The 24,994-nt window shown below is 25.8% G+C and overlaps 3 protein-coding genes across 4 annotated transcripts; 2 read left to right on the forward strand and 1 right to left on the reverse strand.

Moving 5' to 3' along the window:
* The first annotated feature begins 1,744 nt into the window (after positions 1 to 1,744).
* LOC127278119 (uncharacterized) lies at positions 1,745 to 9,497 on the forward strand. Its single transcript, XM_051299662.1, has 2 exons — positions 1,745 to 1,856; positions 2,032 to 9,497. Exons 1-2 carry the CDS (start codon positions 1,773 to 1,775, stop codon positions 9,100 to 9,102), a joined length of 7,155 nt encoding a protein of 2,384 aa, XP_051155619.1. The 5' UTR covers positions 1,745 to 1,772; the 3' UTR covers positions 9,103 to 9,497.
* Positions 9,498 to 12,569: 3,072 nt separating this feature from the next.
* On the forward strand, positions 12,570 to 16,014 carry LOC127278128 (uncharacterized). The gene is made up of 2 exons (XM_051299681.1): positions 12,570 to 12,685; positions 12,858 to 16,014. The coding sequence occupies exons 1-2, from the start codon at positions 12,602 to 12,604 to the stop codon at positions 15,606 to 15,608; spliced, it is 2,835 nt and encodes a 944-aa protein (XP_051155638.1). The 5' UTR covers positions 12,570 to 12,601; the 3' UTR covers positions 15,609 to 16,014.
* Positions 16,015 to 17,950: 1,936 nt separating this feature from the next.
* On the reverse strand, positions 17,951 to 24,649 carry LOC127278130 (ankyrin-1-like). Of its 2 annotated transcripts, XM_051299685.1 has the most exons (4): positions 24,439 to 24,649; positions 24,201 to 24,332; positions 19,572 to 21,773; positions 19,334 to 19,489 (listed from the first exon to the last, which is right to left on the reverse strand). In XM_051299685.1, the coding sequence occupies exons 3-4, from the start codon at positions 21,610 to 21,612 to the stop codon at positions 19,473 to 19,475; spliced, it is 2,058 nt and encodes a 685-aa protein (XP_051155642.1). In that variant the 5' UTR covers positions 21,613 to 21,773; positions 24,201 to 24,332; positions 24,439 to 24,649; the 3' UTR covers positions 19,334 to 19,472. The 2 variants fall into 2 exon arrangements, with proteins under 2 accessions (XP_051155641.1, XP_051155642.1); XM_051299684.1 differs by having other exon boundaries at positions 17,951 to 21,773.
* Positions 24,650 to 24,994: the final 345 nt, after the last annotated feature.

The raw sequence follows: 24,994 nt of genomic DNA on the forward strand, positions 1-24,994 counted from the left end.
AATATTTAAAATCACTGGAAACTACTTACTTCAGACGAATATATTAAGTTTTTTCAAAAGATGTCCGCCATATTGGATCCGCCATTTTGAATTTTGAAAAACTGACCTCTGATTCGTAATCAGCGACCTCGAAAACCCCCGAGTAACGAATTTTACAAGGATCAATAAAAGGTATCGCTTTAATTAGTAATTTGTTTATATAATTTGTTTATAACAAATTACATGTGTTCTACTAGAACATAATTTTACAAATCACAAATCTGTAGGAGTACTTTAAGTGTCTAATAATAAAAAATATTTCGATTTTATTGTGATATTCATCCGATTCACAGGAAAAAAGTACTTTTTATTTGTTTATTTATATTAATATAATTATATATACAAAATGAATATTAAAGATTGGGGTTTAGCAATATCTTAAAAATTTAGTGAGGATTATTTTAAGTCAAGAAAATCGAAAAATGTTAAAAAATTATTAGTTTTACGCTGTTTTTAGTGCTTAATTTATATCCTGTCTCAAAAGTGCCAGACGAATGAGAATTTGGCAGTTTTTTTTAAAAAAAGGTAGAAACAACATTAAATAAAAAAATAAGCAATTCTATCCGATAGAGAATTCAAATTTGCAATACATAAGCCTATAAAATTATAAATAAGGTATAGAGTAATGTCATAATTATTTCCATATTAATAATCTACAACTATTCAAAATTACTAATCTAGTATGAATTTTCCGCTAAACACTTGAAAAATATTTTTTCACAATATGAACTGTCAATTACACTGCGGGATATGCCAGATGAATGAGAATTTAGCACTTTGATGTGTATTTTTTACAAGAAATATTTTTTTTCATTGGCTGCTTTTTAGTGCCACAATAGAAACCATTTAAATTTACAATTTTCATAAAAAAAAATTTTTTTTTCAAAATTAATATATAAAATAAGCTAGACCGCTCATAATTCCCTCGTTTGTAGAATCACCCATTTACAAAAATTAACACAGTAATTTTCAACTCTTCGAACCTGGCAATATTGTGCTGTTGCAGGAACTTGCTAAGAGACTATGTTGCCTCTTAGCCACCTCAAGAGGCTATACTTTTATTAAAATATTGAGATGCTGAAAAAATTATTTTTTCTAAAAAAACTAATTCATTAAAACTTTATTTAAATACTTCAAACATACCTCTTGGTTTTTATATTTTCGTTACCTATTAGCAACATAAATTATAAATTTATATTAATTTTTAAACACCTATATAAACAGAAAAAATAGAAATTGTTATTTCCGCGTCTAATATTTTATATGAAAAACTTTCTTAATTTATTCTAGTTTATTATAAAGGGATCAAATAGACGTAGTAATATCTATATTCTTGTGGACTTATTAAAAAAATATTCCATTTATTTTAATATTTTCGGTATCAATTAGCATCATACATTTTAAATTTCTGTTAATTTTTAAACACTTATATAAACAGAAAAAATAGAAATTGTTATTTCCGCGTCTAATATTTTATATGAAAAACTTTCTTAATTTATTCCAGTTTATTATAAAGGGAGCAAATAGACGAAGTAACATATATTCTTGTTTACTTATAATTAAAAAATATTATAATATATATCAGTTTAGATATCGATTTACGTCATCGATATGAAAATTCTGTCCATTTTTACAATAACTATGTAAACATTAAGAAATATATAAGCAGTAAAAATTAATTAATTTTTTATCAAATGTTGTCAAACGATGAGTTACCAATGAAATAGTAAATCATGATTTCGTTAATGTTCATTAAATTGCTTTTAATATTTGTGTCGAGTACAATTTCACAGCAAACACTGCAATGGAATTTGGACGTAAGCTTTTAAATATTTATTTAATTACAATGTACGGGATTACAAGAAAAGAAAAGATAAAATGTTCTTTAGTGCAAAAGCACATAGAAATTTAAGAAAAATATTAATTAAAAGATAAATTTGCTTCATCATCACATGCATTTTACATATAAATTATAAATTCATCTTTTTTTAGATAACTACAAGAATTGTTGAGCCTTTAATTCAAGATTATTCAGAACCATGGACCAGTCAAAGAATTCAAAATCAAATCTTCCAATATAAAACTCATTTTGGTATAATAATTAAACAAGGTACAACATTTAATTTAACGGTAGAAACACCTTCCGAAATAGAAAATTTATATTTTTACTTTCTTGCTGATTTACCATATGAAAAATTAATCATATTAAATCTTGCGGGAGGAAAAAATATCACAAAAACTTTAACAACAAATTTTGATGGCGTGCCTATGATATCTGCTTCAAAAAATGTTCCAGTACGGATAATAATTGAAACCAAAAACTGGTTATCATTGCCAATTTACAATTCTAATGATGTATTACTTTCAACAATACAAGAATATCAGTCTGAATTTTACAAAAATGTAAAGATTTACGGATTTGTTGAAAATTATTACTCACAAATGTTATTGTCAGCAAATGATATTGATAATCTAAAATTGATTAATTATAGTTTACATCTTGGTTTATATAAACAGAGTAATTTAATACAGAATTATGATTATTCAACTAGATTAAGTGCCAATGAAGATAAAAATAAAGAAACTTTCATGAGTGTAATGGATCGAACAACATTATTTATACGTTCAGTAAAATGTAACCAAGCTAATTCTACACAAGTATCTTCGCCATCAATTTTACAAAGTGATAATAAATCTTTTAATTCTACCAGCAATCTAACTATACAAAGATGTCTGGAGACAAATTTCAACCGTCATTTCATTTCTGGTATAGATTTTAGTATAAATCCTGAAAATTTGCAATCTACGAACATAAAAGGAGATTTGAAACCTAATTCACCTTTGATGTTGACAAAAGAAACGAAGGAAACCTATGTTAATGTTACTTTTACCATTGAATCACCAATTGATCTAACAAATTCTTGTCTATATTTGAATGACAAATGTCACACTATTGTTGGAAAAGTAATGATTATCAAATTATTACCAGATGTTTATTCCGTTTATGTAAAAGAACAAATTCGTGGTAAAACGTATATCAGTGATGTAAAGAATCATACAATTTCACAACTTATGTCGATTAATGTTGAAGTGCGAGAAGCTAAAACAGAAATTTTACAGAAAATTGAGAATAATTTAACATATGAATTTGATGCTTTGGGTTTATCTGATGTAGCCTTTCTAAAAATATTTATAAATTACAAGAACATGACAATAGAATTAAAACAATTGCTCAACAATATAAATAAGAACTTTAAATTATATTTTATAATCAGCTTAGAACGAAACGGTTTATTTGTTTTTGAATATGAATTCTTTGGTTCTCCCCAAAATGATCAAAACCTTATTAATGTGGTGGAGAAATTTCAGTACAATGATATAATTCGTATTTATCATGTCCAACCACGTCGCCTAAAGTCAAATTTTGGAGGTCTTGATAATAGATATCAAAATAACAATTTTATATTGGCGCATAAAGGTTTACAAAAAGTTAATTACAACGAAACAGGATTAAAGAATGTAAAATATTTATTTTATGCTTTAGGCTATGATGATAGGGTGTTCTTAAAAATTTACATAAATTACATGACAATGACAATAGAGTTACACCAATTAATTAACGATATACATCAGATGTTTCAATTATACTTTTCTATTAGTTTAGAACGAAATGGTTCGTCTATTTTTGATTATAACTTCTATGGTTCTCACCAAAATGATCAAAAGCTTATTAAATTGACAGAGAAATTTCAGTTCAATGATATAGTTCATATTTATCATGTCGAAGCAGAGCGTTTAAATTCAAATTTGGAAGGATTTGAAAATAAAGCACAACATAATAGTTTTCTTTTGGCAAATAACGGTTTACAGATTATTCATTACAAACACCCAGAAAATTTGAAAACTACGGCCCTGAATGGAGATTTGAAACCTGATACAAGTTTGATGTTGACGAATAAAACGAAGGAGACCTATGTTAATGTTACTTTTACCATTGAATCACCAATTGATCTAACAAATTCTTGTCTATATTTGAATGACAAATGTCACACTATTGTTGGAAAAGTAATGATTATCAAATTATTGCCAGATGTTTACTCCGTTTATGTAAAAGAACAAATTCGTAGTAAAACGTATATAAGTGATGTAACGAATTATACAATTTCACAATTTATGTCGATTAATATTCAAGTGCGAGAAACTAAAAAAGAAGTATCACAGAAAATAGAGAATAATTTAAAATATGAATTTGATGCTTTGGGTTTAGATAATGTAGTCTTTCTAAAAATATTTATAAATTACAAAAACATGACAATAGAATTAAAACAATTGTTAAACAATATAAATAAGAACTTTAAATTATATTTTATAATCAGCTTAGAACGAAACGGTTCATTTGTTTTTGAATATGAATTCTTTGGTTCTCCCCAAAATGATCAGAAGCTTATTAATGTGGTAGAGAAATTTCAGTACAATGATATAATTCATATTTATCATGTCGAACCAGGTCACCTAAAGTCTAATTTTGAGGGTCTCAATAATAAAACACAAAATAATAATTTTATTTTGTTACAAAAAAATTTACAAACAGTTAATTACATCGGAACAGGATTAAAAAATCTAAAATATTTATTTTATGCTCTAGGTAATGGTGATAGGGTCTTTTTGAAAATTTATATAAATTACATGAATACGACAATAGAATTACATCAATTACTTAACGATATTCATGAGAAGTTTCAATTATACTTTTCTATTAGTTTAGAGCGAAATGGTTCTTCAATTTTTGAATATAAATTCTTTGGTTCTCCTCAAAATGATCAAAAGCTCATTAATTTAAAAGAGAAATTTCAGTTCAATGATATAATTCATATTTATCATGTAGAACCAGATCGTTTAAATTCTAATTTGGAAGGATTTAAAAATAAGGCACAAAGTAATAAATTTGTTTTAACAAATAAAGGTTTGCAGACTATTAATAACAAACAAATAGAAAATTTGCAAAATACGGTCGTGAAAGGAGATTTAAAACATGATTCACCTTTGATGATGACAAATAAAACGAAGGAGACCTATGTTAATGTTACTTTTACCATTGAATCACCTATTGATCTAACAAATTCTTGTCTTTATTTGAATAAGAAATGTCACACTATTGTTGGAAAAGTAATGAGCATTAAATTATTGCCAGATGTTTACTCCATATATGTAAAAGAAAAAATTCGTGGTAATTCGTATATCAGTGAGGTACAGAATCATAAGATTTCACCATTTATGACAATTAAGGTTGAAGTAAAAGAAGTTCAAAAGGTAATTTCACAGAAGATAGAGAATAATTTAAAGTATGAATTTGATGCTTTGGGTTTATCTGATGTAGTCTTTCTAAAACTATTTATAAATTACAAGAACATGACAATAGAATTACATCAATTACTTAAAGACATTCATGATAAGTTTCAATTATACTTTTCTATTTGTTTAGAACGAAATGGATCTTATATTTTTAAATACAAATTTTTTGGTTCTTCTCAAAATAATAAAAAGCTTATTAATGTTGTGGAGAAATTTCAGTTCAATGATATAATTCATATTTATCATGTCGAACCAGATCGATTAAATTCAAATATGGAAGGATTTAAAAATAAGGCACAAGATAATAAATTTCTTTTGTCTAATAAGGGTTTGCAGACTATTAATTACAAACACCCAGAAAATTTGAAAACGACGGCCATGAAAGGAGATTTAAAACCTGACTCTTCTTTAATGTTAAAGAATAAAACTAAGGAAACCTATGTTAATGTTTCTTTTATTATTGAATCGCCAATTGATCTAAGAAATTCTTGTCTTTATTTGAATAAGAAATGTCACACTATTGTTGGAAAAGTCATGAGCATTAAATTATTGCCGGATATTTACTCCGTTTATTTAAACGAACAGATTCGTGGTAAAACGTATATCAGTGACATAAAGAATCATAAAATTTCACAGTCAATGTCAATTAAAGTTGAAGTAAGAGAAATTCAAAAAGAAGTTTCACAGAAAATAGAGAATAATTTAAAATATGAATTTGAAGTTTTGGGTTTTGATTATAAGGTGTTTTTAAAAATATTTATATATTACAAGAACATGACAATAGAATTAAAACAATTGCTCAACAATATAAATAAGAACTTTAATTTATATTTTATAATCAGCTTAGAACGAAATGGTACTTCCGTTTTTGAAACTGAATTCTTTGGTTCACCAAAAAATGATCAGAAGCTAATTAATGTGGTAGAAAAATTTCAGTACAATGATATAATTCATATTTATCATGCCGAACCAGGTCACTTAAAGTCAAAGTTTGAAGGTCTTAATAATAAAACACAAAACAATAATTTTATTTTAACACATAAAAGTTTACAAACTATTAATTACAACGGAACTGGATTAAATAATGTAAAATATTTATTTTATGCTTTAGGCTATGATGATAGAGTGTTCTTAAAAATTTACATAAATTACAAGACTATGACAATAGAATTACATCAATTACTTAAAGACATTCATTATATGTTCCAATTATACTTTTTTATTAGTTTAGAACGAAATGGATCTTCTATCTTTCATTATAAATTCTTTGGTTCTTCAAAAAATAATAAAAAGCTTATTAATGTTGTGGAGAAATTTCAGTTCAATGATATAATTCATATTTATCATGTCGAACCAGATCGATTAAATTCAAATATGGAAGGATTTAAAAATAAGGCACAACATAATAAATTTCTTTTGTCTAATAAGGGTTTGCAGACTATTAATTACAAACACCCAGAAAATTTGAAAACGACGGCCATGAAAGGAGATTTAAAACCTGACTCTTCTTTAATGTTAAAGAATAAAACTAAGGAAACCTATGTTAATGTTTCTTTTATTATTGAATCGCCAATTGATCTTAGAAAATATTGCCTTTATTTGAATAAGAAATGTCACACTATTGTTGGAAAAGTCATGAGCATAAAATTGTTACCGGATGTTTACTCCGTTTATGTAAAAGAACAAATTCGTGGTAATACATATATCAGTGAGGTGAAGAATCATAAAATTTCACAGTTCATGTCAATTAAAGTTGAAGTAAGGAAAGTTGAAAAAGAAATTTCCCAAAAAATAGAAAATAATTTAAAATATGAATTTGATGTTTTGGATTTTACTGATAAGGTGTTCTTAAAATTTTTTATTAATTACAAGACTATGACAATAGAATTAAAACAATTGCTAAACACTATTAATGTGAACTTTAAATTATATTTTATAATCAGCTTAGAACGAAATGGTATTTCTATTTTTGAAAATGAATTCTTTGGTTCTTCTCAAAATAGTAAAAAGCTGACTAATGTGATGGCTAAATTTCAGTACAACGATATAATTCATATTTATCATGCTGAACCAGGTCGTAGTAAAACAAATTTTAAAGGTTTTAATAATAAAACACAAAATAATTACTTTATTTTGTCACAAAATAGTTTACAAACCATTAATTATAACGGAACAGGATTAAAAAATTTAAAATATTTATTTTATGCTTTAGGTAATGCTGATAGGGTCTTTTTAAAAATTTATATAAATTACATGACTATGACAATAAAATTACAACAATTACTTGACGATATACATCAGAAGTTTCAATTATATTTTTCTATTACTTTGGAAAGAAATGGTTCTTCTATTTTTGAATATAAACTCTTTGGTTCTTCTCAAAATACTAAAAAGCTTATTAATGTGGTGGAGAAATTTCAGTACAATGATATAATTCATATTTATCATGTTGAACCAGATCGATTAAATTCAAATATGGAAGGATTTAAAAATAAGGCACAACATAATAAATTTCTTTTGTCTAATAAGGGTTTGCAAACTATTAATTACAAACACCCAGAAAATTTGCAAATTAGGAGAGTGAAAGGAATTTTGAAACCTGAATCTCCTTTGATGTTGAAGAAAAAAAAGGAGGATATTTATGTTAATGTTACTTTTATCATTGAATCACCAATTGATCTTAGAAAATATTGCCTTTATTTGAATAAAAAATGTCACACTATTGTTGGAAAAGTCATGAGCATAAAATTGTTACCGGATGTTTACTCCATTTATGTAAAAGAAGAAATTCGTGGTAATACATATATCAGTGACGTAAAGAATCATAAAATTACACAATTTATGTCAATTACGGTTAATGTAAGAGAAGTTCAAAAAGTAATTTCTCAGAAAATAGAGAATAATTTAAAATATTCTTTTCATGCTTTCGGTTTTGCTGATAGATTGTGTTTAAAAATTCTTATTAATTACAAGACTATGACAATAGAATTAAAGCAGTTGCTTAATGATATTCATAAGGTGTTCAAATTATATTTTTCGATTAGTTTAAAACGAAATGGTTCATCTATTTTTGAATATAATTTTTTCGGCACTCCCCAAAATAATCAAAGGCTTATTAATGTAGTGAAGAAATTTCAGTATAATGATATAATTCATATTTATCATGAGGAACCAAATCGTTTAAAGTCAGATTTTAAAAGTTTTAATTCAAAATCACAAATTAATAATTTTCTTTTGTCAAATAATGGTTTGCAGACCTCTAATTTTAACGAAGCTCAAATTAGTCATTTAAAACATGTGACGCTTAACGAAAAAAAGGGCCTAACTCAAACTGAATTAAATAATTTGAAATATTCATTTCATGCTTTTGGTTTTGCTAATAGGTTGTTCTTAAAAATTCTAATTAATTACAAAACTATGACAATAGAATTAAAACAGTTGCTTACTGATATTCATGAGGTATTCAATATATACTTTTTGATTAGCTTAAAACGAAATGGTTTATCTATTTTTGAATATAAATTTTTTGGTTCTAAGCGACAAAATCGTAAGTTTATTAATATTGTAGAGAAATTTCACTATAATGATATAATTCATATTTATCATGAGGAACCAAGTCGTCTAAAGTCAGATTTAAAATGTTTTAATAGTAAATTACAAAATAATAATTTTCTTTTGTCAAATAAAGGTTTGCAGATTATTACAAAATAGAATTAAATAATTTAAAATATTCATGCGATGTTTATTTGTTTGTTTGTAAAAACTAAATTTATACTTTTTCACCTTGGATTCATTACAATATGTACAATTTATTTCTTAAAAACACAAGGGACATAAAATTGTATTCTTCGTGCGGAGAATCACCTATATGTATATTTTACATTTTTATAAAAAGCTGTAAATTTAGATATAATTATTAATGTAAGAAATTATTTGTTAAATAAATATGTGTTACCATCAATTTGTTTATAAAATCTTTCATTAGTAGAAAAAAATTTTTTTTTTAGTAAAAAGAGAACATACATCAAGAGACATTAAAACGGAATAATTGGTTATTATTAAATTATCAAATTTTTTTATGAGATCAAAACTCAAGCGGAGTGGTTTCCAATGTATTTTTGTGTGCTGAACCCGATTCCAGGTTCAAAAATTGCGTGTCACATCAGGATTTTGAAATAAGTGGAAGTAAAGTCTCCAAAAACAGTGTTTTTGAGGGTTTTCATTATTTTTTTATTCCTTAACCAGACGTGCTTGACACTTCTATATATATGCTTAAATTAAAACTTAGATCGTACACTTTAAGACTCATTTACGCAGAAATGAAAAAAATTTGAAATTTTGAAAAAAATGGGGCTAAATACCCCAATAATCTTTTTGTTTAACATATTCGAACCTGTCGATTAATTTACCACTAGCAGATATATGCACCCCTTCTTCTAAGCGGAAAGGTAAAAAATAGGTTTCTGACACTTCTCCCTTAAAACGATTTTCAATTTCTCGTGAAAGATATTTAAACCTTTCCTAGGAAATTCTAAAAGAAATTACAAATACACATCAAAATACAAATATGCATGAAAATATATTCAGTTATATAAACAAATTAGTGTAATGCTTAAAGTGTCAATAATTAAAGAAATAAATATTGAATTTCATGTTATTTTCTCTAAAAAAAGGTGATAAAAATTTTTTCTTTAATTACATAAGAATTACAAAATTTTTACATACTCCCATAATTGCAACACTTGGCCTTCTTCTAATGAATTTAAAACTTTTATTTTTTCTCTTTTGATTAAAACTTGCACTAGTGTTTTATGAACTCTTTGTGTTAAAGATTTATTGTTTTTATTATACATATCAATAAAATTCCTCTTCCTTCAACATATGGGATTTCAAAAAGTTTAATAAATCCTACAAGGTTTTAAAATGACTTATAAAAATAAAGTTTAAATATATTATTTAAAAAAATATTTTTATTATTTAAGATGTGCACCTGATTATAATTACTAGGAATTATTTCAGTTGTAATGGGAATTGTACTTCGTACATTTTGTACCTTTGGTACATTTTGTTCCGTATTATTACTTGAAGTCGCCTGCATTGATTCATGATTGTAATTCCTAGGCAGTTGGTGATTTTGAATTTCTTGCTAATTTTGCCATCTGTTTTCATAACAACTTGGTGTATATTGCAAATTTTGGAGGTAAAATTGATTTGTGGGAAATTGCGATTGGGGATGTTGCAAATATGGTAGTTGAGCATGTTGTGATTCTTTTCGTGGTGAATGCTAACAATAAATATTATTTTAAACTGATGTGATAATAATTAAAAGTATAAATTTTTAAAAAGCTTGTTTATTGCAAGAAAAAAAACATATTAAATATAAATATTTTGAATTAGATTAATTAGATAAATTTATATTATTTATTTACAATATTATATGAGGAGTAAATTTTCAAAATCTGATAAATCCATTTTTCAAAAAATGGAGATAAACATAAATTGAATACCAGGATCAAATAAATCGACCGACGCTCGGACGAACGCTCTATTACCAGTCAAGTAGCAGTGACAGCCTGTGGGCGGCTCACTGCTACCCGACTACCATTAGAGCGTGCGTCTGAGCGTCGGTCGAGTTATTTGATCCGGGTATTCAATTTAATATTTTAAGAACCTCACAAATCATCCTGTCGCTGTTAAATTTAAGAAAAAAAATTTGTTAACAACGAATTTTCAATTCAAAACCTTTTGGACATAACCAAGATGAGTTATAATTTTTATGTTTTATATTAGAAAAAATTACCAATACCTGTAAATCATTAAATTGTAATAAAGTTTAATTAAAAACAGAACGTCTTGAATATAAAAAGAATGTTATAGAATAATGGTAATGGTAATAATGGTCTTCCTCTACTCGTATCTAGCTGCCAATTTTTTTCTACACTTTTAGGTGTATTTTGTGCAAGAAATTGCAATGAAATAGTCTGCCTAAGAAAAATTGAATTTTTTTGTCTAGTTTATATATATAAAAAATAAAGTTTAAACATTTTTTATTAGAAAACGAGTACAAGGTCATTCAATAGTATAAATGTAATTTATTTTTTTATTTATTTATTTATTTATAGTTTTTTCAGCCCATAATTACAATAATCTTTTAAGGGCAATTGTGTAATACATTGAAAAAAAATATATGATTAGTAGATAAAATTAGGTTATGATTAATTATTATTATTATTATTATTATTATTATTATTATTATTACAGTATTAAACACATTAAAATATATTCACTGACAAATTTTTTCAATTTGAACGAAGCTCTAAAGTTCTAAAAATTATAATTAAAGAAAAGGTTCCTTCAATTCAATCCACGAATGTTACTTCTAATTAGGAACAATTCCCACTTGGTACAAATTTTGAATCTGAATCCAAAAATTTGGAAAGTATATGTTGTTTAAGTCTATATTGTATTTTTTGAATGGAATTCATGAATTCTTTTAATATCTGAAGAAATATAAAAGAGTCTTTGATATCTTTTAAACCAACGTTTGTCAGAACAAAAGTATTATGTTTTAATTTATGATATTTCTCCGAATTAAACAATTAAACGATGTGATTCTGCATGGAAAATATGAATTTTATCATTGATCATAAATTTATATTACATTTATAAACTGTTCATTTTCCTAAGTGACATACAAATTGTATTCAAAAATAACAGGATCATGTATGATATCCTGTATGATTTTTTATGAATTTATTGTTTATAACTGGCCACGTGGAATATGGACGACCTTGAAGTAACATCTATATACTTTTTGACTTATTAAATAGAACATTCTATTTATTTTAATGTTTTCGTTATAAATTAGCACCATAAATTATAAATTTCTGTTAATTTTTAAACACCTATATAAACAGCAAAAATGTAAATGGATATTTCCCCTTCTAATATTTTATAAAAAAACATTTTTAATTTATTCTAGTTTATTATAAAGGGTGCAAATAGATTTAGTAACATATATTCTTGTTGACTTGTTCAAAAAATATTATAATATACATTAGTTTAGATATCGATTTACGTCATCGATTATAAACATTCTGACGATTTTTACAATACCTATGTAAACATTAAGAAATATATAAGCTGTAAAAAAAAATTAATATTTTATCGAATGTTGTCAAACGAATAGTCACTAATGCAATAGTAAATCATGATTTCGTTAATATTGATAAAATTGCTTTTAATATTTGTGTCGAGTACAATTTCACAGCAAACACTGCAATGGAATTTGGACGTAAGTTTTTAAATATTTATTTAATTACAATGTACGGGATTACAAGAAAAGAAAAGATAAAATGTTCTTTAGTGCAAAAGCACATACAAATTTAAGAAAAATATTAATTAAAAGATACATTTGCTTCATCACCACATGCATTTTACATATAAATTATAAATTCATCTTTTAGATAACTACAAGAATTGTCGAGCCTTTAATTCAAGATTATTCAGAACCATGGACCAGTCAAAGAATTCAAAATCAAACCTTCCAATATAAAACTCATTTTGGTATAATAATTAAACAAGGTACAACATTTAATTTAACGGTAGAAACACCTTCCGAAATAGAAAATTTATATTTTTACTTTCTTACTGATTTACCATATGAAAAATTAATCATATTAAATCTTGCGGGAGAAAAAAATATGACAAAAACTTTAACAACAAATTTTGATGGCGTGCCTATGATATCTGCTTCAAAAAATGTTCCATTACGGATAATAATTGAAACCAAAAACTGGTTATCATTGCCAATTTACAATTCTAATGATGTATCACCTTCAACATTACAAGAATATCAGTCTGAATTTTACAAAAACGTAAAGATTTACGGATTTGTTGAAAATTATTACTCACAAATGTTATTGTCAGCAAATGATATTGATAATCTAAAATTGATTAATTATAGTTTACATCTTGGTTTATATAAACAGAGTAATTTAATACAGAATTATGATTATTCAACTAGATTAAGTGCCAATGAAGATAAAAATGAAGAAACTTTCATGAGTGTAATGGATCGAACAACATTATTTATACGTTCAGTAAAATGTAACCAAGCTAATAATACACAAGTATCTTCGCCATCAATTTTACAAAGTGATAATAATTCTTTTAATTCTACAAGCAATCTAACTATCCAAAGATGTCTGGAGACAAATTTGAACCGTCATTTCATTTCTGGTATGGATTTTAGTATAAATCCTGAAAATTTGCAATCTACAAACGTAAAAGGAGATTTGAAACCTAATTCACCTTTGATGTTGACGAAGGAAACCTATGTTAATGTTACTTTTACCATTGAATCACCAACTGATCTAACAAATTCTTGTCTATATTTGAATGACAAATGTCACACTATTGTTGGAAAAGTTATGATTATCAAATTATTACCAGATGTTTATTCCGTTTATGTAAAAGAACAAATTCGTGGTAAAACGTATATCAGTGATGTAAAGAATCATACAATTTCACAATTTATGTCGATTAATGTTGAAGTGCGAGAAGCTAAAACAGAAGTTTCACAGAAAACAGAGAATAATTTAAAATATGAATTTGATGCTTTGGGTTTTGCTGATGTAGTCTTTTTAAAAATATTTATAAATTACAAGAACATGACAATAGAATTAAAACAATTGCTCAACAATATTAATAAGAACTTTAAATTATATTTTATTATCAGCTTAGAACGAAACGGTTCATTTGTTTTTGAATATGAATTCTTTGGTTCTCCCCAAAATGATCAAAAGCTTATTAATGTGGTGGAGAAATTTCAGTACAATGATTTAATTCGTATTTATCATGTCCAACCACGTCGCCTAGAGTCAAATTTTGGAGGTTTTGATAATAGATATCAAACTAATAATATTATATTGACGCAGAAAGGTTTACAAAAAGTTAATTACAACGAAACAGGATTAAATCATGTAAAATATTTATTTTATGCTTTAGGTTATGATGATAGGGTGTTCTTAAAAATTTACATAAATTACAAGACAATGACAATAGAATTACACCAATTACTTAATGATATACATCCGAATTTTGAATTATATTTTTCTATTAGTTTAGAACGAAATGGTTCGTCTATTTTTGATTATAATTTCTATGGTTATCCCCAAAATGATCAAAATCTTATTAAATTGATAGAGAAATTTCAGTTCAATGATATAATTCATATTTATCATGTAGAACCAGATCGTTTAAATTCTAATTTGGGAAGATTTAAAAACAAAGCTGAAAACAATAAGTTTCTTTTGTCAAATAAAGGTTTGCAGACTGTTAATTTGACCCAAATAGAATTAAATAATTTAAAATATTCTTTTGATGCTTTGGGTTTTAATGATAAGGTGTTCTTTAAAATTGATATAAATTACTGGACTATGACAATAGAATTAAAACAATTGCTAACGATTATTAATGTGAACTTTAGATTATATTTTATAATCAGCTTAGAACGAAACGGTTCTGCTATTTTTGAAACTGAATTCTTTGGTTCTTCCCAAAATGATCAACAGGTTATTAATGTGATGGAGAAATTTCAGTACAATGATATAATTCGTATTTATCATGCCGAACCAGGTCACCTAAAGTCAAATTTTGAAGGTCTTAATAATAAAACACGAAATAATAATTTTATTTTGGCACAAAAAAGTTTACAAACCATTAATTACAACGGAACAGGAGTAAATAATTTAAAATATTTTTTTTATGCTTTAGGTTATGCTGACAGGGTATTCTTAAAAATTAATATAAATTACAAGACTATGACTATAGAATTACATCAATTACTTAACGATATTCATGAGAAGTTTGAATTATACTTTTCTATAATTTTAGAGCGAAATGGTTCTTCAATTTTTGAATATAAATTCTTTGGTTATCCCCAAAATGATCAAGAGTTCATCAATTTAAAAGAGAAATTTCAGTTAAATGATATAATTCATATTTATCATGCCGAACCAGATCGTTTAAATTCTAATTTAGAAGGATTTGAAATTAAAGCTAAAAATAATAAGTTTCTTTTGTCAAATATTGGTTTACATGCTGTTAATTACAAAGAAACAGAATTAAAGAATTTAATTGATTATTCGGGTTTTGTTAAAAGGATGATGTTAAAATATCTTCCTAAAGATATGATTTTCTTTCTTTTGGTTTAAAAATTAGTTTACTATTTGTAGAATATAATCCTACATTACTAATCTATAATTAGATGTATAAATGTCTATTAGGGTGGTCGTTAATATGGTCATTTTGGAATCGAATTTATTCCACCCCCTAGTTTGGAAGGAAAAAAATAAAAAAAAATTTTGGCATAAATTAAAACCCTTTATCTCAATATTAAGGGGTGCCTCTGGAGGTCGACATTTTTGCATTAAATTTACATAGGTTTTTTCTACGTTTTGGTAAATTAAATGTTATGGCATCTGCTTAATGATTTAAAAATTCAAAAACCGTTCTCTTTACTGAAGCGAAGATTTGGACAACATTGTCTGTCATTGTGACACTAGAAATTAAAATCAAAGAAGTAAATCGATTAGAAGTTTCAATATTCAAACTTACAAAAAAAAATTTAATAAACATATAATAAATAATAATATTATTTTAATCATTAATTCTCAAATTAATATTATTTTCTATATTTTAATATAACAATTTTAACAATAATAATAATAATAATAATAATAATAATAATAATAATAATAATAAATGTACATAAGATTAAATTATATATAATTTAATAAATTTAAAATTGTTCTTACTCCTTGTTCCTCTTGAAGGCAATTTTTGCCTCCTCTTCTTAATACACATCTTTTCTCCTTTTCATCGCATCGAAGATTTCGACAACATTGTCGATCGTATTTGAAAGAAATACCATTTAATTGACTCAAATAATAATTATTATTTGATACAAATAAATATTTATTTGTCAAGCAATCGAGGATTTGAATCAAATAAATTTTTTTTATGTTTATGAATTCTTTTTGTTTATTCTTATTATAATAAAAACAATGGTACTGAATTACTATTTATAATAATAATAATAATAATTAATAACTTACTCGTCCACCTTCATTTGAACATCGATGATCACCTTCGATGACTAAGACAAAATGTCCAACGCACAAAGAATAGTAGAGTAAAAGATTTTATCTAATTAAACAAAATTTATGACATTTAAAGAATAATTAATTTTTTAATTATTTATCTCACTTTTTTAAAATTAAAATAAATGTTCCTTAAAAAATTAATGTTTAAAATTTTTATTTTAAAGTATTATATTAGATATAATTATTTATTTAACGAATTTTCATTTTCGATTTTTAGTCGTTTGAAAGAATTTCTTTTTAAACGAATTTTTATATTACAATATTTTGTAGGTACCGAATTTTTATATGACCGATTTTTTTTTATAGAATTTCTCTTTGTCAACTTTTTATTTTAAAAATTCTAATTTAACCGAATATTAATTTAGCAGAATTATTAAACAGAATTTTCAATTCATATATCGAAATTATCATTTGTCCAAATTTTTATTTGATAAAATTTTTAAAATTTCGAATTTTCATTTGTCCGAAATTGCAAATGTACGAAAAAAACAATAGGCAAACAAATTTTGGAGCGAATTTTAAAAATAACCTATCACAAATTTTCTTCATAATTTTTGATTTTGATTAATCAAAAAAAAAAAAAAAAAAAAAAATGAAAATTTGATCATGGAGTAAATCGTATTTTTTACTATACTTCAAATTAGTAAATCGATTTACTCCATGAATTTGTAGTTTTCTACTAGCAATTAGTAAAAACTGTTTAACGAATACGCACTCTTTTATTAGTAAAAAACTATACTAATTCAGATTTATAGAGTACTTTTTAATGGAATATATTTATAATATTATAATTAATAAAGTACTAATGTCATACTAAGATAATATAATTTATTCATAATCTTAAAAAGTGCCAAGATAAGTATTTAAATAATTTTACCTTCTTTTTTTTGATCAGATTTGTAATCTTCAAAACAAAACCTGAAATTGATGTTGAACAAAAATTTCATGCAATTTATATACTCACAAAAAATTGAAAATTTTTAAAATTATTAGGTATATTATTGTTTTTTTTTCTTGAAAAAAAAGGTTTTCCTGTTTTCAAAATCAAATGTTTATTTAAAATTTTTTTCCATTATGGAATTTCCAATATGTATTTCAGTTATTAAATTAAAATCCATTTTTAATTGTTATTTTTTATATCTTCAGTTTTATTTTTTTTTATTTTTCAATTATTTTATCCTTATTTACTTTTTTTGTCGTACATATTTTTTATATAATTTAAAAAATCTTGTTTTTTGAAATAATAAAATTTTTTTAAACTTTTTTTTTACTAATAAATTTTATTGTATTTGTAAAGTTATTTTTATTACTTTTATAATGTTAAAATAAAATTTTTATTTTACGTTAACTATACTAGTTAAATTATGCAACAACAGATGTATAAGATATATTCCACGCCAAAACAGACATCATTTTACATTTAAATTTCCGATTTTATTGAAACTTTTTTCTCTTTTTGTATACTAATTGAATAATTTTTTTCAATTTTTTTTTAGTAATCCGTTTACGAGGTATGAATTTTTTCAAAAATTCAGAATTTTAAGGATTTTTTTTATTTTTTAATGCTCGCATAAAGTCATTTTTCTCAATTAACGTACAGGTCGATTTTTTAAAAATTACTTATAAAAAAATATTTCAAATTTAACAAATTTTAGACCTAGTCTAGTTGTGGGCAAACGATTTTGTTTAATATTTTTTGGATTATTTAAAATACCTTCACCCAGACCCAGATTGCATGATAAAATTATCGCAAGCTTGCTATGTAAGCTTGCACGATAAACTTGGTGCAAGGTTGCCAATAACCTTGCCCAATCAGCACAGAAGTTTACATTGAAAATGAGCACTATGTGCACTTGCAATCACAAGCACATACGGCTGCGCAGTAAATTTTTTTGACCTTCCAGGAACTGGTGCTCAATGTATATATATAAAAATAATTTTCCTCCCCCTAAAATTTTTTTGTTATATTCCGCAAGCTTGCGCCAAGCTTGCCATATGTTGCCGAGCAAGCTTGCTGCAACCTTCTGTGCTGCTTGGCAAGGTTATTTGGCAACCCTGCACCAACCTTGCAGAAAGCTTATCGTGCAAGCTTGCGATAATCTTATAATGCAATCTTGCCTTAATCATACACTGCAATCTTTCGGTAAGCTTACCATGAAAGCTTGGGTCAGGTAAGACATTTGAAGCTTGCCGCACAGTTGCTGCAAGCTTACGTGCTATCTGGGCGCTTGTTTTTCACCTACATTTATGTATTTTAATGCGCCAATAATTTCGAGTACAAAAATATAAGTTGTAAATACAACAAATTAAACAAAAAAATAATAATTGAAATTACCACTTCTTTTTACTACGAAAATAATGAACACGCCATTGATAATTTTCGAAGTTCGATTACTGAAAGATATTGTAAAATTTCTTCGATATCTTCAGGACAAAATGTAATTTTATAATTCTTTTCAATAAGACGAAACATACCATTTACGCACATATCAATTAATTCATTTCTTTGTTTACCTTTACTAACACGTATCTTAAAAAAGTCAGCATAAATTGGAAATTTCTCGATCGATAATTCTAAGCTATTTAATAATCTCTCGTTTCTTATTTTAATCGAAACTTGCTTAATAGATTTCATTAAAATATCGTAAAAAGTCACATTTGATTCGTCGATAATTTTTGTTTTTTGCATATTTATTATCTGTTTTTGACATTCATTTTGCCAATCGAGATATACGGAGCATTTATTATAAAAATCGACTTTCTTTTTCTCCGCTTCTTGATCGCAAGGAAGTAGCTCTAGTCGCGCAACATACATCTTTAAAATATTGATTTCAGCAGAGCATGTTAAGCTCAAAAGATAATGGATATCCTCAATTTGATCGATCACGTGTACAGCTATCCAATAATTTGGGCTCAAAAGAGATATATTTCTGTAATCATAGTATTCCATAATAACATTTGCAATTTTTGAAATAATTTTTGAGTTGAAATATAACAAATTATCTAACACACCATTGACTTTATTTTCTTTTAAATAATTCAGCAGGCATCTAATAATTTCGGGACGAAATTCTCCTTTTGCATTATTTTTCTTGTCATTTATATTCCCTTCCGTTGATATTTCTTTCGAGTTAAAACAAGATGAATTCTGTTCATCATCGCTAGAAACTGTTAATTTAATGGCATTTATTATTAATTTTTCATAATTATCTTCGTCGATTTTATTAACTCCGGCGATTAATAACATTTCTGTAATTTTTAACAAATTTTGAAACATTAAAGGAGTAACACACGTTTCATTAGCGTTGTCTAGTAATCTGTGTAGTGTATAATGAAGTGAAGTCAAATCCGAAATCCTGTTTACCATTGGATTAGCACCGACATCTAAAAGAAATTTAACCATATTTGCATGAGCTGCAGCTGCTGCAAAATCCAAGGGGGTGATCATATGTTCATCTGTTCTTGAATTAATGTTGGCACCAAATTTCAAGAGCAATTCTACTAATCGTGTATGCTCGAATGTTGCTGCCACATGAAGAGGATTTATTCCAAGAAAATTTTTAATTGAAAAACCCGCTGTTAGTAGAATTTTCAGAATTTCTTCGTTTCCATTTTCAACAGCAATATAAACTGCACATCCGCAAGATCTAAGATCAGATTTTACTTTAATCGCTTCTTTTTTTATGATTTCCTCAACAATTTCTACTTGACTCGCTCGCACAGCTGAATGAAGTTCAGAATCACATGGACATGTTTTTGCAATTATTGTTGAATTGCATGTTAATAAATATTTCCAAAGTTCCAAATTGCCAGAGCGAAGTGCTTCTTCAAGAACAGGTTTACGTCTTATTTTTGCGCCGTTTTCTATCAAGTGTTTTACAACATCTAAACAATTAGATTGTATTGACAAATCCAAGGGAGTTTCACCCAATTCGTTTATAGCGTCAATTCTGTCAAATCCATTCGTCATTAACAATTTAACCATTTCAAAATTTCTATATTTAACAGCAATATGAAGAGCTGTCATTGAACTTTCTTTATCTGTTCGTCCTTCATAAGCTTTGTCAAGTTGATAAACTTTGGCACCATGTTTGAAAAGAATTTTTATAAGTTCAATATGATTATTCTCAACAGCGCGTCGAATTGTTTTTCTAAAATTATCTTGTCCATTTAGCTTAGCACCATTTTGTAAGAGAATCTCAACAAATTGAATGTTATTTACTTTAGTGGCGACATGAAGTGGTGTTTCTCTATATTTACTTACAATATTTACATCTGCACCATTTTTTAAAAGAATATCAAGCAGCTGAATATTCTTCATCTTAGTCGCTACATGAAGTGGTGTTTTTCCATCTGCATTTACAATATTTACATCTGCACTATTTTTTAAAAGAATATCAACCAGCTGAATATTCTCCATCTCAGTCGCTATATGAAGTGGTGTTTTTTCATAGTTATTTAAAATATTTACATCTGCACCATTTTTTAAAAGAATATCAACAAGCTGAATGTTATTTACTTTAGTGGCGACATGAAGTGGTGTTTCTCCATATCGATTTACAATATTTATATCTGCACCATTTTTTAAAAGAATCTCAACAAGTTGAATGTTTTCACTGACAGTCGCTATATAAAGTGGTGTTCCTCCATATTTACTTGAAATATTTACATCTGCACCATTTTTTAAAAGAATTTCAACAAATTGAATGTTTTTTAATCTAGAGGCGATATGAAGTGGTGTTTCTCCATTTCTTTGTCTAATATTTACATCTGCACCATTTTGTATAATAATCTTGGCTACTTCCATGTAATTTCCACCAATGGCTAAGGAAAGAGGCGTGTATTCGTTTATATCTTTTGCATCAATATTGGCATCATTTCTTATTAGAAAGTGAACTATATGCGCGTGTCCGCGTGAAGCTGCTAAATGTAGCAGTGTTCTTTTATCAGCAAGAGTTTCTTGTAAATTTAGTTTGTTTAGCCGAGCAGATAAGGAATCCAAATCACCGTTGCGAGCTGCTACAAAGATGGCAATAGAATTATAATCGTTCATTCTTTCGCCGCGTATTTCATATAGTTTCTTTCACCAATAAAAATTGTAAACCAAATTACAAGTAAAATATAATTACTCTATTATTAACAGAATAATTACTAAAAATATGTATAGGTGCAAATTTCAATCCCAAATAAGAATACTTCCTCTAGGTCAATTTTCTGTAACAAATAAAATTAAAAGATTTTTAATAACCTTTTTTTTATGGCAGTAAATGCTTAATTTTACAATAAAAATTTCAAGCGAATTACAGATATAATAAATAAAAATAAATAAATAATAAACACAGAATATTCTACGGGATCATTCATATGCATAAGGTATATAGTTAAAAAAAAATTTATTTCCTTATGTAAGAGGCTAAAAAAACATATTAAAAAAATTTTGAAAGCAGAAATGAATTAAATATTAAGAAAAAAAATTGTACTTTATTTTATGAACAAAAAACCAATTTTGTACCATATAATCGCCCCAATCGCAGATAAAAAATATTGTTTCTTATAATTACAGAAAATGTTCAATAAATAATGTCCAAAATATGACTAAATAGTTTAAAACATTTTTCTATAAAGATTAGAATTTTGATTAAACATGTAGAATAAAAATATTGCGACGCCGGTTAACGGTAATGAAAAAAACAAAAAAAATGCTATGAATTTTTGTCTCAAAAATATTTCTTGAAAATGTATATTAATTAACAATTATAAAACATTTTAATAATTTTAGTAAATGCACTAATTGCAGCGCAATTCGAGTCAAAACACCTTTGAAATAGAAAATTCGACATTTCTATTGCATAAACTTAATTTAAGACTTATTAAATTAAAAGCTTATGTTATTTAGATATCAAAGAAATTTTAACTTTATAAAAATCGATTAGTGAAACTAAGACCGTAATTTTTCATTGCGGCGTGTATTTGATACTTTGCCCGCCGAAATTGGAGACAATGGAAATATTAAAAATGCATCAATTACGGCGAGGGAAAAATTTTGATCTCAAATAATTGAATTAATAATTGTTTAAATGTGTATCTTTATAAATAATTGTATCAAAAAAAGATTAAAATAATTTTTTTTGTCATTTTTCAACAGTTATATAATATAATATAATAGTAATAATAGTTATTTTTTATGAACGCGCCGTAATTGGTACACTTACCTTATCTTAAAAAAATTTATTTTCATAAATCATAAGTTTGTCGACACCTTTGAACCAACTTCACATTGATTCAAACCCTTGTCACCTTGTCGTTGGTATCAGGGACCAACGAATACCTATTAAATATTAATTATAAAAACACAAACATCGTCATTTTCCACTTTCTTGTAGTAGAAAACGTTTTAAAGCAAAATTTGCTAAATTTTTCAATCAAATCATCTTTCTATCACTATTTTCATTTATTCTTACACATTTAAACAATTGTTTAACATTATATTTCTTAAAAAAACATTTTTTGTTTAAAACAATTCAAAAATACCCGCCGTGAAAATGACTTTTCACGCATTTTCACGGTCCAGAAATAATGTTCTTCTGATCAAAATTTGAGGTATAAAAGCACCTTAAAGCGTATAAAATTCCCGGGGTTTCCCCGGATTTCAAATCATTTTTTGAAATACACCTAATTTCAATGACATATAACTCTAAAAGTATTGAATTTAGGAATATGTTAACGAAAAAAAAATTTTGAATTTGTTTATAAAAAACAGCAATTTTTTATAAACACATTAAATTTTTTTTAAATTTAGGCGCGATTTTTTTTTATTTATTTTTTATTTTTACACACCTGAAAATAATATCACATGTTTAAGTTAGTCTTAGAAAAACATTTTTTTTTAATTTTTCAATTAATTTCTCAATTAATACATGGTGGGGAATGTAAATGACTGTCTAACAGTAACAATATTCAATATATTTAACTAAAGTTTCACAATAAGCTTTGAAGTAAAATAAATATAAATTTATTTGTTTTAAAATTAAAAATTTTTAATTTGGCCCCTGGATATAAAATTTTGAAATTGTTCAAAATTACCCGTTTTTTATTTATTTACAAAAAACGTCATTTTTAAGAATCGAAATTTTTAATGCTTTTTTGTGTTCAACTCGCAATTACTTCGAAAAATATGAATATTTTTTCACCAAATTTTAAGTACAATATTCTTTAAACTATTTTAAAAGTAAAAGCACATTTAAAAAATTTTCAAAAATTTTTTTATCCGAGTATTTAAGATCTGGAGCCTCATTTACCTTAAATTTTATGAAATTTTCTAAATTTTAAGGTAAATGGGGACAGTCAGTTTCATGCGTTTAAAGTTTATCTAAATTTTTTTCTGCTTAAAATTAATCCTGGGAATGTAAATAACTTAAAAAAAATAAACCTGCAAATATAACCTTTTAAAGGAAGAAACTTAAGTAATTTGTGAAAAATAGCTATTTTCTCTCCTACCCCAATTGACTCATTCGAATCAAATATATTTTTTTTAGACGCACAAGTAAAAAATATTTCATTTTTTAAAAAAATAATTTGAATTAATTAAAGCAAATAATTTTATTTAAAATAATATAATAATAATGATTCTGTTAAACATACCCAATTGATCAAAAATTGTAGATTCTTTGCAAGATTTGACCTTGAAATGATGTGAGCAAAAATTTGCGTATAGATATAATAAAGTTACATCATCCTTAATAGATTCACTGGATATCAACGTGAAAACTTAATCTAAAAAAATTTAACGAATAAATTATCTGAAATATTTGTTGTATTGTTTTAGTTATAGGTATAATTTATGTTGAAATATAAAATATTAGAAAAATGTTGTTTATACCTTGATTAATTTTACGGTTGAAAATGAAAGGTTTGGGAACATCGACCAAATAATTCGTTTTAAAATCGTCACCTTGTGCAGCCTATTCTGCTTTTTCATACAAAAACATGTATTATTGTAGCTTCGTATTTTCGTATAAAATCAGAATAGAATGAGAATATTTTCCCAACAAGTATTCGCACTTTGATAATGAACGTCGTCAAGCTGAATAATATCGATATCTTCATTACGATTATCGATAGTAACGTGTCGATATATATCGTTTCCATAAAGCGAAAGTCGCAACGTATGAGATAGAAAAGGAGTGTTAAGTATTTTTAGAGGTAAAATACACTAAAAAAACTATAAACGAAATCGGCGATTTATCGCGACCCAAGTATAATTATAGATGATATTGTACTAATTAAGACTAGCTTTCATGAAATTTTTTTTTGAAAATTGGAGAATTTTCATGACGTTTAATTTTTGAATGCTCATAACTTCCTTAAAAATGCATCAATTTTAAAAGTTTTTTTTCAAAATGTGAGTTTTTAAAGGTAATTTAAAAAAAAAACCA

This window comes from Leptopilina boulardi, unplaced genomic scaffold (genome assembly GCF_019393585.1).
Source record: "Leptopilina boulardi isolate dan_hultmark-lab unplaced genomic scaffold, ZJU_Lbou_2.1 LbouV2_195, whole genome shotgun sequence".
Lineage (NCBI taxonomy): Eukaryota > Metazoa > Arthropoda > Insecta > Hymenoptera > Figitidae > Leptopilina > Leptopilina boulardi.

Bases quoted from the DNA above. Each gene is read 5' to 3' on its own strand.
- LOC127278119 (XM_051299662.1), top strand. From the start codon at position 1,773: ATGATTTCGTTAATGTTCATTAAATTGCTTTTAATATTTGTGTCGAGT. The intron at 1,857-2,031 runs GTAAGCTTTTAA...ATCTTTTTTTAG, and splicing joins CACTGCAATGGAATTTGGAC to ATAACTACAAGAATTGTTGA.
- LOC127278128 (XM_051299681.1), top strand. From the start codon at position 12,602: ATGATTTCGTTAATATTGATAAAATTGCTTTTAATATTTGTGTCGAGT. The intron at 12,686-12,857 runs GTAAGTTTTTAA...TTCATCTTTTAG, and splicing joins CACTGCAATGGAATTTGGAC to ATAACTACAAGAATTGTCGA.
- LOC127278130 (XM_051299684.1), bottom strand. From the start codon at position 21,612: ATGAACGATTATAATTCTATTGCCATCTTTGTAGCAGCTCGCAACGGT.